Genomic DNA, 16,491 nt, shown 5'->3' with positions numbered 1-16,491 from the left:
TGGGATTCTTCCGTCCTAAGTGCAGGACCCTGCACTTATCCTTGTTGAACCTCATCAGATTTCTTTTGGCCCAATCCTCCAATTTGTCTAGGTCCCTCTGTATCCTATCCCTACCTGCCACCGTATCTACCACTCCTCCTAGTTTAGTATCATCCGCAAATTTGCTGAGAGTACAATCCACACCATCCTCCAGATCATTTATGAAGATATTGAACAAAACCGGCCCCAGGACCGACCCTTGGGGCACTCCACTTGATACCAGCTGCCAACTAGACATGGAGCCATTGATCACTACCCGTTGAGCCCGACAATCTAGCCAACTTTCTACCCATCTTATAGTGCATTCATCCAGCCCATACTTCTTTAACTTGCTGACTAGAATACTGTGGGAGACCGTGTCAAAAGCTTTGCTAAAGTCAAGAAACAATACATCCACTGCTTTCTCTTCATCCACAGAACCAGTAATCTCATCATAGAAGGTGATTAGATTAGTCAGGCATGACCTCCCACACAGCTCTTCAAGCTGCCCTCGATGCTGCGGACACAGCCGCCAGATCCACAGCCACGGCCTTCATCATGCGATGGGCCTCGTGGTTTGCATCTTCCTCCATTCCAAAGGAGATACAGAATACAGTCAAAGATCTCCCCTTCGATCAAGACAAGCTCTTCGCCTCTATGACTAATGAGGTCCTTCACTCCGTGAAGGACTCGCGTGCCACACTCCGATCCTTAGGTATCCAAACACCTGCCTCAAAGAAGAGACAATATAGATATCAGCCATAACAACGACCGCATTACCATATCTTTGCGCAACATCTACCTTTAAGACAATATGATACACAACAACAACGGCATAGGCCCAGGAACCAACAACGTCACCCTCCGCAAACAATGGCAAACCACCCGCCTAAGCCAAATAAACAAATTTGAAGTCTTGGTCGAGGGTATAGAAAACCTCGCACCCTCTTCAGCGCCAACTCCAACCAACCATTTCTTTGGACGCCATTTGTGTCCATTCTTGGCCAACCGGAAAACCATCACTATGGACAGATGGGTCCTGGAAATTATCAGATTGGGTTATGCCATCCCCTTCCTCTCCTTACGTCCCACCCACCCTGTCCCTCTTCAGGGACCCCTCTTATGAATAATTGCTCTATCAGGAGGTACAACACCTCATACATCTTGGAGCAATAGAGAAGGTACCCCTACAACACAGAGGGAAAGGCTTTTACTCCCACTACTTCTTGGAAAAGAAAAACGACGGTTGGCGCCCTATCCTTGATCTTCGATGTTTGAACAACTTTGTCAAGAAACAGAAATTCCGGATGGTTACTTTCCCAATGATAATTCCGACGCTGGAGCAAGGAGATTGGTTTTCAACCCACGACCTCCAAGACGCATATTTCCATGTCTCTATCCACCCTTCCCATTAACGTTTCCTCAGGTTTGCTGTGGGAGCGCAACACTAACAATACAGAGTCCTCCCATTTAGCCTCTCCACCTCACCACATGTCTTCTCCAAGGTGCTAGCAGTTGTAATAGCACATCTCAGGAAAAAAGGAATCATCATATTTCCTCACCTGAACGATTGTCTGCTCAAGTCTCCCGCTCAGTTAGAAGCGAACCATGCAACTCTTGCAACCCTTCACTGCTTCTGCACCTTGGGCCTGCAAATAACTGAAAACAAATCTACTTCATCGGTGCCCACCTTGATTCCACCACTGGTCTTGCATCTCTTCCCCAGGACAGATTCCACACAATGGGCAACCTTATTACCCAGATACGTGTCAGCCCACAGACTACAGTCCAAGACTCCCTACAGCTCTTAGGACGTATGGCTGCTTCCACATTTGTGGCTGCAAATGCTCGCCTTTACATGCGATGCCTTCAGGGTTGGCTAGCCACGGTATACAAACCAAACAAGCACAGGCTAAACAAGTTACTAACAATGCCCCAGAAAGTCAAGGACTCCCTTCTGTGGTGGATCTCTCCCATTAACCTCTGCACCAGGATTCCCTTCCGACTAGATCCCCCTTCCATTACCATCACCACAGATACATCCCTCACAGGATAGGGAGCACACATTGGCCACCTCACCACTCAGGGCCTCTGGGGTGCTTCGGAAACCAAGCTTCACATAAATTTGCTAGAGCTCTGGGCCGTACGCAATGCCTGCCTCCATTTCCTTCCCATCATCCAAAACCTTCAAATTATGATCGACAACATCACATGTTTTATGTCAACAGACGGGGGAGCCCGATCACACTCCCTCTGCACAGAGGAAGTAAAACTTTGGAACTGGTGTCTTCAACACAAGATCCATATCTCTGCCTCATACCTGCCAGGTTCTCAGAATAACACCACAGACTAGCTCAGCTGATAGTTCTCCATACAGCACAAGTGGAAACTCAATGACACCATTCTTTCCAACATTTTCCAGACCTGGGGTTATCCCCAGCTGGATCTATTTGCCACAGCAACAAACAAAAAATGCCCAATATTCTGCCCCAGAGCAGGCCGGGGGAAACACTCTCACTGGGAGATGCCTTTATGTTCCCATGGTCCGAAACTCTCATGTATGTGTTCCCACCAATGCCTCTATTGCACAGAGCAATTCAGAAGATATGAACAGACAGAGCCAACATCATTCTCATAGCCCCAGCATGGCCCAGACAACCGTGGTACCCCTTTCTCGTGCACATGTCGGTCAAGCTACCCATTCCCCTTCCCCCACTCGGCAACCTCCTATTTCACCCTGACGTACAATGTCTCCACCTGAGGGCCTGGCTGATCAATGGTTCTGTAATGCGGAGTTAACATTTTCGGACCAAGTGTGCACTGTCTTGCTACACAGCAGAACACACAAAACGCGCACGACCTACCTGCATAGATGGAAACGGTTCACATCTTGGTGTGCTGACAAACAGACCTCTCCAGTTTCTGCTTTACTCCCACTGATACTGGATTTCCTGTTACACCTTAAAACACCTGTCCCCTCTACGAGCCCACTCAAGGTCCACCTTGCAGCAATCACTGCCTTCCATCATAAGATTAGCAACGTTATGGTCTTTGCCCATCCAATCACCAAAAGGTTCCTGAACGGTATCCAGACGTTATACCCAGATGTGAAACCGCCTGCTGTACCTTGGGATTTACACCTAGTCCTGAAAACCCTGATGGATAAACCCTTTGAACCAATGGTTACCTCCTCCTTTCTCCACCTCTCCATGAAAACCACCTTCCTCATAGCAATCACGTCTGCCAGATGAGTAGGAGAAATGGGGGCACTTATGGCAGACCCTCCGTATATCACATTCTTTCGCGATAAGGTCACACTCCACACGAATCCAAAGTTATTACCTAAGATACACTCTTCCTTTCACCTCAGTGAACCTATACACCTCCCAACATTTCCCCCCAAACCTCACGCTAACGCCTTTGAAACAACAATGCACACTCTTGATGTTCGCAGAGCATTATCCTTTTGCCTGGATAGAACAAAACCGTTTAGAAAACCCCCCAGACTTTTGTCTCTTCTACTCAGCGTTCACAGGGAAATGCTATCTCTACACAGAGACTTTCCAAAAGGATTGCTGACTACATACGCCTTTGTTACCAACTCGGGCAAATACAACCTCCTACATCAATTAGATCACTCTACCAGCGCTGTCTCCACCTCCACGGCCTTTCTCTGTAATGTCCCACTGTCTGACATATGCAAGTCAGCTACCTGGGCGTCAAACCTTACCTTCGCTAATCGCTACGCTCTCATCCACACTGCAGCGTCCGACACCAGCTTGGGTAGAGCTGTCGTGTTGTCAGCCTTCTTGCCTCATCCGAAATCCCAGCCATCCTAAGGGATGCTGCTTTTCAGTCACTTGAAGTGGAGCACCCACAGGGACATCTCTCTCTCGAAGAGGAGGTTACTCACCCTGAGCAGTAACTGACGTTCTTCGTGATGCATGTCCCTATGGGTGCTCCACTACCTGCCCTCCTCCCCTCTACTTCGGAATTCAGAATGCACTCTGTTGTAGAGAAGGAACTGAGGACCTGACTAAGGTCAGGCTTGACAAAGCCCTGGCTGGGATGATTTAAATGGGGATGGGTCCTGCTTTTGAGCAGGGGGTGGGACTAGATGACCTCCTGAGGTCCCTTCCAACCCTGCTAGTCTGTGATTCTATGGGGAGCCCAGGCTGTGCACATGCTATTCCAAGGCTGACCGCTCGAGAGGTAGGCACAGCGCATGTGCAGCCCGTAGGGGTACTGCTGGAGAAGTCTCCGATCGAAGGCGCTGGGACGCACCTTGACCTGACGTGGAGCACCCACAGGGACACTCATCTCGAAGAACGTCAGTTACTGCGCAGGGTGAGTAACCTCCTCTTGCTGAAGTACTAAACCAATTTTGGACAGCAGTAGCCTCTTCTGAAGGTGAAGAGAAAATACTTTCTTCATTCAGTTTATTCAGCTAGTTCAGTTCAATGACTAGTTGATTAAAAATTAAGAAACCAATTCGGAGTTGAAAAAGCAGGAAAGCATGTTTTCCTCTTCCAATCTATGAATAAAACTAGGTGGAAGAGAATGAGATCATCTAGTTCTAACATCTTGAAGGACATGGTGACCAGAAACAATCAGTTCATACAAAGGTAATTTTATTTTGTTAAAAAAATTAAAATGATGTTTTTTGTGCATTTTTCCATTGAATTTGAATTGCATTCAAACTGAGCTTGACACAAATCACAGGTAAAAGGTTAATCATTTAATAAATAGAAAATGGTAAATGATGTATTTCCTAACATAATTTAAAAAATGTAGAGATTAAAAATGTAAATAAATGTAAGTTAAGCTTTGTAACTGTGTATAGATATATTGTATCCTCCTGGCTAGCAAAAAGAAGCACCAAAATTGTTAGTTGAAAATAACATTTTTTAATGGTTACCAACTAATGAGAATCACCCTTTCCTTAGGAAAATAGCTAAAAAGTACAAATACAAAACATTATTAAAATCAAAGATTTAAATCATGGTTACCTGCTTACTGGTCCAAAGAAATCGAAGCCTTGTCCATCGTCACATTTTCACATGGTTCATATGTGGATATGTTTGTCCCCATAGAAAGGTTTGGGTGTGTTGCTGTAACAAATCTGTAATCTTACGAGAAACCTTGAAACCACCAATTTAGCAGCTCTTTTAGCTCCAGCAAATTCTGTTTATATTTCTTTGAATCTGTTTGTTTTGTGCTTTTTTTTAACAATTTTACTGAACAACCCATAGTAAGACTCAACATAACCCATAGGGTTGCCAACTTTCTACTTGCACAAAACCGAACACCCTTGCCCCGCACCCTGCCAATCCCCTCCAATGAGGTCCCGCCCTCACTCACTCCATCCCCCTTCCCTCACTCGCTCATTTTCACTGGGCTGGCTCAGGGGGTTGGGGTGTGGGAGGGGCTCTGGGCTGAGGCAGGGAGTATGGGCTCTGGGGTGCAGGTTCCAGGGTGGGGCCAGAAACGAGAGGTTCAGGGTGCAGGAGGGGGCTGCGGGCTGAGACAGGACATTGTGGTGTGGGGGGATGAGGGCTCTGGTGTGGGGTTGGGGGTAAGGGATTTGGGGTCCGGGAGGGGGCTCCAGGCTGAGGGGTTCAGAGTGCAGGAGGGGGATCAGGGCACTGGGGCAAGGGGATGGGGTGTGGGCTCAGGGGTGGGGCTGGAGATGAGGGGTTTGGGGTGTAGGAGCATGCTCCGGGCTGGGACCAAAGGGTTTGGAGGGCAGGAGGGGGATCATGGCTGGGGTAGGGGGTTGAGGCATGGCAGGGATTGCAGGCTATGTGAGGCACTTACCTCAGGCAGCTCCCGGAAGCATCATCATGTCTCCCCTCCGGCTATTACGTGGAGGTGCGGCCAGTTGGTTCTGCTTGCTGCCCCATCGGCAGACGCTGCTCCTGCAGCTCTCATTGGCCGCAGTTCCTGGCCAATGGGAACTGCGGAACCGGTGCTTGGGGCATGTGGAGCCCCCGTTCATGTCCCTACGCCTAGGGGCCGGAGGGGGGACATGCTGCTGCTTCTGGGAGCTGTGCAGAGCCGTGGCAGGCAGGGAGCCTGCCTTAACCCTGTTGCGCCACCGACCGGGCTTTTAAAGGCCCTGTCAGCGGTGCTGACCAGAGTCACCAGGGTCCCTTTTCAAAAACCAGAAACCTGGCAATCCTACATAACCAGCCTTCAAGACTCTTCCTGGTCCCTGGAGTTCTTAAGAACGACACTACACAACTGGTATTGAGCTGGCCAGCCTTGGATTTGACTGTTATATATGAAGGAGAGCTTCTTAGTACTCTATGGGTGAAGAAGGCTGACTTTCATGTGGCAAATGGAATGTTCACTTAATTGACACGTTGGCTGAGTTCCTGATGGCAAAGTTTAGTTATTATATAGTTCAGGGGTGGCCAACCTGTGGCTCCGGAGCTACATGCGGCTCTTCAGAAGTTAATATGCTGCTCCTTGTACAGGCACCGACTCCAGGGCTGGAGCTACCGGCGGTAACTTTCCAGTGTGCTGGGGGGTGCTCACTTCTCAATCCCTGGCTCTGTCACAGGTCCTGCCCCCACTCCACCCCTTCCCACTCCCTCCCCTGAGCCTGCCATGCCCTCACTCCTCCCCTCTCCCCCCCCCAGCCTCCTGCATGCCACGAAACAGCTGATCAGGAGGTGTGGGGAGGGAGGGGGAGGTGCTGATCGGTGCAGCTGCCGGTGAGGGGAGGTGTGGGTGGGGATGGGGGGGTTGCTGATGTATTACTATGGCTCTTTGGCAATGTACATTGGTAAATTCTGGCTCCTTCTCAGGCTCAGGTTGGCCACCCCTGATGTAGTTGGTTAATTGGCAGAGTTATTACAAAGAGCTGATACCAGAACAGTTCCTTTTCCAGATTGAAGGACAGCTGTAATATGATGATTTTCTACCATTTATGTGATTTCTAGGTCGGTTTGATGAAGTTCTAATCCGACATCAAGTGAAGTACTTAGGCCTGATGGAGAACCTGAGAGTGCGCAGAGCTGGTTTTGCTTATCGCCGGAAATATGAAATCTTCCTGCAGAGGTGGGATTTACAATAATTGTCTCAAATCTGTTCTCCCTCACCATCTCTGCACTAACGTGTTCAGAACAGGAAGTTTCTATACAGCAAACAACATGTAATCTGGTTAACTAAAAGGTCTTGGTTACCAGAATGGATCTCTGTTTGAGGGAGAGGCACTGTGGCTTCCCCTTTGTACCCTGCAGAAGTGCTCCATTTTACTTCTCATTCTGAAGTCTCTCACTTGTCTATTTCCAGATACAAATCACTGTGTTCAGAAACGTGGCCCACGTGGGAAGGGCGGCCCCATGATGGAGTGGCTGTGCTTGTGAAACATCTAGGCTACAAACAGGAAGAGTATAAGATGGGCCGGTCAGTTATTTCTTCTTCCCTGATTTGGGGTTGTGAGTCATAGGGAGTCTGTGTTTAAATATGGCCCCTGTGTCTAGAGGGTGAGGGGGAGAGCAGAAGCCGCAAGGGGATGGTGAGGGCAGGAAGTAGGTCCCTCTGGCCTCTTATACATAATCATACATTTCCATTTCCAGAACAAAGATTTTTATTCGTTTTCCCAAGACTTTGTTTGCAACAGAAGATGCTTTGGAGATACGGAAGCAGAGTCTGGGTAAGTCAGACACATTTAACCAGCTGGTTTAGCAGACAACTATCAGCGTGCCTTATTTTTTGAATTGACCTATTCTCTATCAGATTCCCAACCTTGGCCACTATTTCTAATTGATAGCTCTTTTTTCTTTTCCAATTTCAGCCACAAAAATCCAGGCCACATGGAGAGGCTTCTATTGGCGACAGAAATTCCTGCACCTGAAACATTCAGGTATGTGAGGGCATGCAAAGGTGAATAAGCTTATGGCTAATTACCTGTATAGTTGGAAGCTCCTATTCTGTTCCTAGCAAGGGGGTGGATGGAAAGGGGAACAGAAGTTGATCTCAGTTTGAGATGCAAGAATAAAAAGCCAGAAAGCATAGAGTAGATGGGAATGTTTTGGATTATATGGAATTAAGGAGTTCTGTCCAATGTGCAATACCTTTTTGTTTTTATTGTCTTCAGCGATAACTATCCAGTCATGGTGGCGTGGAACCCAGGGGCGCCGAAAAGCCTCCAAGAAAAAGTGGGCAGTGGAGACAATTAGACGGTGTGTTTACAATCTGCAACAATTTTTTTTTTTTTAAATGTGTAGAGAGATTCTCAAAACCTAGTTTCTAACAATGAACAGATGGGGATAAACTGTCTTTTCAGTGTAGTTTCTGTGACTTTTTAAAAAAAAAATACATCTGTTGAACAAAGCCCAAGAAATGTTGGAATTTTCCTGTTTTCAATAACACAAGGATTCTGGTTCATGAGTGGAATAGAGAAGTTGGTGAATCTGTAGTTATTTTCATACACTTGAGACTATGATGTGAAACGTGAGTCTGGTGGCTGAAAACAAGCAGTTTTTCCTATAGGATGGCACTGATTACAGATCTCGGATACAAACTTCTAAAACTGGGCTCCATTGCAACAGGGGGACTGAAACATTACCACTGCACTTTTTATATATGTGTTGAATCCTCTATCCGTATGGACAGTTTCCCTGTACTATCCGCTCTTAACCGTATCTGCCCCGGGAGTCGCTGATAAAGCACATGTTCTCAGTTCTTTGCAGATCCCTGCTCAGTTCCCCTTGCTTTGCAAAGTGTTCCTTCTGTTTGTGTGATAGTTTCCGATTAATTTGTTTTTGCCCCCACAGATGCTAAGTCTCTTGTTTATAGTCAGTTGCCTTCAGTAATGGGGGCATAGGAAGTCTTGGTGTTAAACAGGTTCATTGTAGAATCATAGATTATTAGAATGGAAGACACTTAAATTCTTTAGTCTAATCATCTGTATCAAACCCATCCATGATGGTTACTGATCTTCCTTCTTCTGCCCATTCAGGTTTATTAAAGGTTTTATTTACCGGAACTACCCTCGCTGCTCAGAGAATGAATACTTCCTAGATTACATTCGCTACTCCTTCTTGATGAACCTCAAACGCAATTTACCAAAGAATGTTTTGGACAAATCGTGGCCAACTCCCCCTCCATCACTCTACGAGGTAGGCAGAAGAAAAAGAGAAGGAGTTGACTGCTCTGCGTAGACGGAGTCCTGCACTGTAGTTTCAGTTATTGAAGGCCCTAGGTCACACAGATGTCATTGAGAGAGCGGTGAGACCTGTAGAACCTTCATTAGTAGTGGTGATGTGTGAGAAAGAAAGAACTATGTTTGCCTCTCACTCTACACTGAATTAGTAGAACTGGCAGCAAAAATAACCAAAACATAAGTTAACATGTGTACTGAGCATCTTTGTGAAATTACAAAAATGACTGTTGATTATTTAATTTATTTTACATATAATTATTACTGAGATCAGTAAGCGACACTAAAAACGGAATCCAATTCTGACGTTGTTAAAAAGCAACTTTTCAAAGTAGAACTGCACTTTAGCACATTGGGTAAGATTTTCAGAAATGCCTAAGTGACTTAGTATTTTAAGTGTTGGAAAGATATCATTTAGCTCAGAATAAAATTTTCAAAAGCACCTCAGGGACTTCTGTGGGCACTTTTGAAAATTGAACCCATTTTGTTCTGAGTTAAATGGCTTCTGCCTGAATGGTTAAACTGGGGTGAAAAGCAATGGAATGGTATTTGATTACCCATAAAGAAAATAATTAAACTTTGTTTTCCTGTCCAGTACGTTATTTTATGCTTTGAAGAGTGGCCTCTAACCCAGAAAGGTGACAGTGCCCTGGATACATGCTTTCTCCACCTGAAAGATCACTGATCTGCAAAATAATCCCATAAAATATTATCTAAAGGCCCCATTTTTATGACATTTTCCAAAAAAATTGTTCCTGGGAGTGGATCTTCTTGGGTCCTTAAGATTCTTGTGTATGCCTTGTTTGGCTCATAGGTACCTCCAAAATAGGCTGGAGGATGTGAAGAGGAAAATTCCCAACCCCAAGCCCAAACAGTCTGGTTGGAGAACAATGCAGGACAAACTGTCTCAGCACAGGACAATAGATTACTTGTTGCTATTTAATTTTAAAAATATTTCTGCAATAACATACAGTGTTGAAGATGAGTTGTTCAGCTTCAGGCTTGCATTTTCTGCATTCATATCTCTTCTCTGTTCTCTCCTTATATTCTGTTTGAATTGTTTTGCCTTTGTTCAACTTAAAGCCATCTTCACATACCATCTTGTTTCTTCAGGTATCTCAGCTCTTGAGACAGCTGTGTATGCAAAACATGGTGTGGAGCTACTGCAAGAGAATCAGCCCAGAATGGAAACAGCAGGTGCAGGACATTTACGTTACTTACCAGATCTCTCAACTATTGCTAGGAACAAGAAGTGGGATCCACACAGGCACTTAGATGCCCAGAAAATCACAGGAACAGCATTGCGATCCACAAAGCCAAGTTAGAAACCTAGGCTCCCTATATAGTGAATGGGGAGAGATGGGTGCCTTAGAATGTGATCTACCACACTAAGTGGGGAGCCATGTAAACTAGCCAATGAGCAGTACAAACTGGGGGGTGGCGAGGAGTCCTAAGCCCCACCCCACTCACAGAGTTAGATACCTATTTCTGCTTAGTGATCAGTGATCCATGAACTGCCTGGAGTCAGGTGGCCTAAAGTCTCTTGTGGGAATGAGTTAGGCACCTGCTTTGCTTCACACAAAAGGGGGAAGTGGGGAGGAGTGGTGGTGCCCACTGTATAACTTTTAGCCCAGTGGCTAGCGGATTTGCTTGTGATATGGGAGACCCAGGCTCAAGTCCCTCCTTCCTGCCAGAGGGAAAGAAGGGATTTGAACAAGGTCTCCAGGCTCTCAGGAGGGTGCTCTAACCACTGAACTATGGGATATTCTGAGGTGAAGCTTCTTCAACCTCTTCTCTTGAAGCTTTTCACTGTTGTTAAGTGATGAACAAGTGATTGGAGCAGCAAAACTAGATCCTGGGTCGTTCCCCCCCGCCTGTTGGTGCATGCCCTAGCCACTGGACTACAGTCACTGGGACAAAGAAAGAGAGAATAGCTCTATTTACTAACCACTGGGCTAGATGTTATAAGGTGGGTGCTGCTGCAGCCTCCTCTGCCACCGCCTCCTTCCTTGGCAGCCGGATTTTTGAATGGGACCTGATCTGGTAAGCAGTCTTTGAGCACACCTACAAGATTGGGCCTCACAAGTGACTTAGGGAGCCAAACGCTTATCTTTCCCCAGTTTATGAATCACTCTGGGGCTTAGGTGTCTGGGTTCTTAGAGGGAGGCAGAAACATAGGTACCTAGGGAACATTTACTCTGAAAAATTAGGTGCTGAGTGAGTTTAGGCACCTACACGGTTTGGTGGTAGTTTTGTGGATTGCATTGGAGCTAAAACTGGGATATAGGTGCCTAAACCTTGTATTTTGGAGCCCAATCTGGGTTTTAGATGCCTAAACACATTTGCAGATCTGGGCCTAGGAGTTTTTCCTCAATTAACATTTTATTATAGGTGAAGCAGGGGGTTAGGGATTGATAGAGGGGAAAGGAGATGAAGCATTGGAGAGTGGTTGGATGGGGGAGGCAGATAAGACCAGATGGAGGAGAAGGCAGGAGTCCCAAGCGGGTAGCTAGATGCAGCAGGGAAAGAGGGCATCTCGGGACGAAGAAGGGTCTACAACTACTGGAGAACGCTCCCTTTCAGAACCTGCATTTGAGCCCAATAGTCTTGAGTCTCTCTACAATTCTCAGCTGTCATCAGATGCCCAGTTGACAGTCAGTTTCACAACTGTCTCATCATCTTTTAGTGGCTAGTCCACCTAGAGGATAACAGCCTACTACTGCTACTAGTTAGTCCATCAGCTCAAGTGGTAGAGTTTTGTGCTATGGATCTAAAGGTCCCAAACCCTGCTGCTGATCAAGCTGGAGGTTAATATGGTTCCATGTAATTTCTGGTGGGGTTTTCAGTTTGCTTTTAAAAACAATTGGGAAATCAATTCTCAAAAACTACATTAAAAGAACATTAAGGTTGCAAAGTGAAGCATGCAAAATTTAGGAAATGTCAGAATTAAGGTTGCCCTTGTGCATATATATTTTGAGATATACTTCCTCACGAAAGACTAGGCTTTCATGGAAGAAGTTTGTTTTGAGGAGCAGTTTGAGGTATGGTAAATCAGGTCAATTAGGAACAGCCATATATAAACCAAAGAAAGCATAGAAAATATTAAATATGTGCAATAAAACTGAATTACCACTGCTGTTAGTACCTTACCATTTGCATTTCCTGACTTTGGACTTGTCTACATAAACATTTAGTTTCATTTCAAGTGCTGGTCCTTGTGTGTATTCCACTGTGGGATATGCATGTGCTAAACAAATCTGATAGGATTCTTGCCAGCAGTATCCATTGCTCCACACCTTCACCATTGCTTTCTTCATGCTCTGCATCAAGGGAATAAGGGGTGATGCCACCCAGCTGCCTCTCCAGTTCCTTCTTACCACCACATGATTTGAGTAAGAACCCTTGTGTCCAGAGCTGATCCTTGGTTTTCAATCTGTAAATACAGTGTTAAAAATGTGTTTTAGTGTTAGTTTACTTAATGTACATAGTTAATACCTTCCCCACCCCAGGGAGCCTCCCCTGCCTCCTCAGTATGGGATTTGGATTATGCCCAGGTTACAAGGCTTTAAAATCTGTCTCTTCTGCCCTCACTCCTCTTCAGTCAATCATAGAATCATAGAATATCAGGGTTGGAAGGGACCTCAGGAAGTCATCTAGTCCAACCCCCTGCTCAAAGCAGGACCAATCCCCAACTAAATCATCCCAGCCAGGGCTTTGTCAAGCCTGGCCTTATAAACATCTGAGGAAGGAGATTCCATCACCTCCCTAGGTAACCCACTCCAGTGCTTCACCACCCTCCTAGTGAAAAAGTTTTACCTAATATCCAACCTAAACCTCCCCCACTGCAACTTGAGACCATTAATCATAGAATATCAGGGTTGGAAGGGACCTCAGGAGGTCATCTAGTCCAAACCCCTGCTCAAAGCAGGACCAATCCCCAATTTCTTGTTCTGTCATCTGCTACCACTGACAACAGTCTAGATCCATTCTCTTTGGAACCCCCTTTCAGGTAATTGAAAGCAGCTATCAAATCCCCCCTCATTCTTCTCTTCTGCAAATAAATAATCCCGGTTCCCTCAGCCTCTCCTCATAAGCCATGTGCTCCAGCCCCCTAATAATTTTTTGTTGCCCTTTGCTGGACCCTTCCCAGTTTTTCCACATCCTCCTTGTAATGTGGGGCCCAAAACTGGACACAGTACTCCAGATGAGGCCTCACCAATGCCAAATAGAGGGGAATGATCATGTCCCTCGATCTGCTGGCAGTGCTCCTACTTATACAGCCAAAAATGCCATTAGCCTTCTTGGCAACAAGCACGGTTTTGGAGCTGTGCTCCTGCTCCGCTCCAGCTCCACTGGCTCAGAGCTGCTCCAGCTCCAGGCTCCGCTCCAAAGCCCTGGCAACAAGGGCACACTGTTGACTCATAACCAGCTTCTCGTCAATTGTAACCCCTAGGTCCTTTTCTGCAGAACTGCTACCTAGCCGCTTGGTCCCTAGTCTGTAGCAGTGCATGTGATTCTTCCATCCTAAGTGCACGACTCTGCACGTGTCCTTGTTGAACCTCCTCAGATTCCTTTTGGCCCAATTCTCTAATTTGTCTAGGTCCCTCTGTATCCTATCCCTACCCTCCAGCGTATCTACCACTCCTCCCAGTTTAGTGTCATCTGCAAACTTGCTGAGGGTGCAGTCCACGCCATACTCCATATAGTTAATGAAGATACTGAACAAAACCGGCCCCAGGAGCAACCCTTGGGGCACTCCACTTGATATCGGCTGCCAACTAGACATGGAGCCATTGATCACTATCTGTTGAGTCCGATGATCTAGTCAACTTTCTGTCCACATTACAGTCCATTCATCCAGTCTATACTTCTTTAACTTGCTGGCAAGAATACTGTGGGAGACAGTATCAAAAGCTTTGCTAAAGTCAAGGAGTAACATGTCCATGCTTTCCCCTCATCCACAGAGCCAGTTATCTCATCATATGACAAGTACCAACAGTGTCTTCACTGCCTAGGAGAATGCCACATCTCTACAAAGTGTAGTATTTGCCGCTCCTTATCCAACCAAACTCAGCAAGTGTGGGAACTCTGGTTTAAGAAAGGTTTCAGAGTAGTAGCCGTGTTAGTCTGTATTCGCAAAAAGAAAAGGAGTACTTGTGGCACCTTAAAGAGTAACAAATTTATTCAAGCATAAGCTTTCGTGAGCTACAGCTCACTTCATTGGTTTAAGAAACATATTATGGAGTGTGCAATGAGACATCCAGGAGCACGCATCCTAGCACCATGTTATCTGACCAGGTCTTAAAAGACTTAGTCCCTGAGCCTCATGGCCCTGGCCAGAAGGCTCATAAAACCAAGGTTGCCTAGATACCAGCCTTGGTATTAACAATGGCACCAGCTCTGGTACCAACCAAAAGTAAACATGGGGACCCGAAGCACTGGAACTGTTCGTATTGGTTAACGACTATTTGGTGGAAGTCCAGTGCATCATCGGTACCATCTCAGTCCCACAATGAACCACTGATCACTAAAACCCTTCCCACACCAGTTCCAGAAATATGGAGAGACAAGACTCCATGTCCTTCAAGAAGGGTAGAGACATGTATCTCACCAGAGGATATTTTGGTCCTCCCAGACCTGCAGTTTCCCTTACTGATGGAACCAACCCTTACCAGGAAGATTCTGACTTAACAGACAAAGCAGACTGTGGAAAGAGAAGTTCATCCCCTATCCCATCTGCCAGCCATGGCATCCTGGTTCCGTCTGCACTGAGGGCACTGTCAGTAAAAATTGACTCATTTTTTTCCTCATTCAGGGAACCATATGGGCCTTCAAGAGTAGATCTCAAAAACTGAAAAAAGAAAATTGGGGTAAAGGATGATAAAAGCTGGCATCACCAGCAGACGAGAGGTGGGAGTCAAAGGCTCAGTAATGCATAAGGATTGATAACTGAGGTGAGCTAGGCTGTCAAGGACCTTAAAGCTAAAGACCAGTAATAAACCAACTGTGACCTGGGGTGCCAGGGGAGGTTGCAAAACAGAGAGCAGATACTCCCAAGACTGGTGGGTAACACTGAAGTTAAACTCCCCAACCAGTCACAAACTGTGCTTCTGATCCCCAACACTGGTTATCAAGAAGCCAAAAAAAAAAAATCAAACAGCTCCATTGGTTGCGTTCCAGTTCTCTGGCTCCCAATCAGCACCTAGGTCCAGTACAGTGAGAAGTTATTTTAAACTCTGCTCACATATACAAAAATGTTCTTCTGACCCCAAAGGGTCAGCTACATTACCAGGTCAGTATAGGTTTGGATCTTACCCAAAACACCACACTTCCAGCCAATCCTTCAGTGTCCAAAACTAAAGGTTTATTATAAAGAAAAAGGAAAGAACAAGAAAGATGTTAAATGGTAAAGCAGTTACATACATACAAAGACTTTAAAGTCCATGTATCAAGTTCCTAGCAGTATTGGTGAGTTTGCCAGCTTGAAAGTCCCCCTGGATCACATCGACAGCTTAGATGGGTCATTCAGTCCTTTGTTCAGAGCTTCAGTTTGTAGCAAAGTTCCTCCAGATGTAAGAAGCAGGATTGAAGACAAAATGGAGAAGATTCAGCTACCTTTTACAGTCTTTTGCCATGTGGTCTGTGCTTTCTTTGTTTCAAACACAAGCTGCCCAGCACATGGCTTCAAAGCCTTAGAGTTCTGTCCATAGGCATGCCCCTGCATGCCTTGCTGAGTTATAACATGTAACTGCCTTCTCTCAATAGGTCAGTTGTATAGCTAATGGTCCTTAATGGGCCATCAAGCAGGCTAGGCAGTGCTGATGCTAAACTTTCTGGGGGGTGTCACCCAGAAGCATAGCACAAGTTTGGAATACAGACATATATACATATCTGCAAAAAGAAAAGGGAGGACTTGTGGCACCTTAGAGACTAACAAATTTATTTGAGCATAAGCTTTCGTGAGCTACAGCTCACTTCATCAGATGCAACAGCCGATGAAGTGAGCTGTAGCTCACGAAAGCTTATGCTCAAATAAATTTGTTAGTCTCTAAGGTGCCACAAGTCCTCCCTTTTCTTTTTGCGGATACAGACTAACACGGCTGCTACTCTGAAACCTGACATACATATCTATAGCTCATAATACAAAGGTGATATAAACATACAAATGATTATCATATCTGGCAAATTATAATATTTTTGCAGATATCTTACATGGCATATCTGGAACAACTCATTGCAATTTTACAATATTAATATTCATAATATCCTCAAGTGTCCCCCAGCATCACGGGGAGGGAAAC

The 16,491-nt window shown here is 45.7% G+C and overlaps 1 protein-coding gene across 6 annotated transcripts in view; it reads left to right on the top strand.

Moving 5' to 3' along the window:
* MYO1C (myosin IC) overlaps nt 1-16,491 on the top strand; it is a 119,068-nt gene that overhangs the window by 86,175 nt on the left and 16,402 nt on the right. For 5 of the 6 annotated variants that reach the window (XM_073315956.2, XM_073315957.2, XM_073315959.2 and 2 more), the window contains exons 19-25: nt 6,966-7,083; nt 7,318-7,431; nt 7,605-7,681; nt 7,823-7,891; nt 8,126-8,210; nt 8,990-9,149; nt 10,304-10,387. In XM_073315956.2, coding sequence (XP_073172057.1) covers nt 6,966-7,083; nt 7,318-7,431; nt 7,605-7,681; nt 7,823-7,891; nt 8,126-8,210; nt 8,990-9,149; nt 10,304-10,387 — 707 coding nt within the window. Of the gene's footprint in view, nt 1-6,965; nt 7,084-7,317; nt 7,432-7,604; nt 7,682-7,822; nt 7,892-8,125; nt 8,211-8,989; nt 9,150-10,303; nt 10,388-15,005; nt 15,138-16,491 lie in introns of those variants that run through there. The other variant, XM_073315960.2, reaches the window with a different exon arrangement.

The sequence above is a fragment of the Lepidochelys kempii genome, chromosome 17, assembly GCF_965140285.1.
Source record: "Lepidochelys kempii isolate rLepKem1 chromosome 17, rLepKem1.hap1, whole genome shotgun sequence".
NCBI lineage: Eukaryota > Metazoa > Chordata > Testudines > Cheloniidae > Lepidochelys > Lepidochelys kempii.
This window is presented reverse-complemented; position numbering and strand designations above follow the sequence as displayed.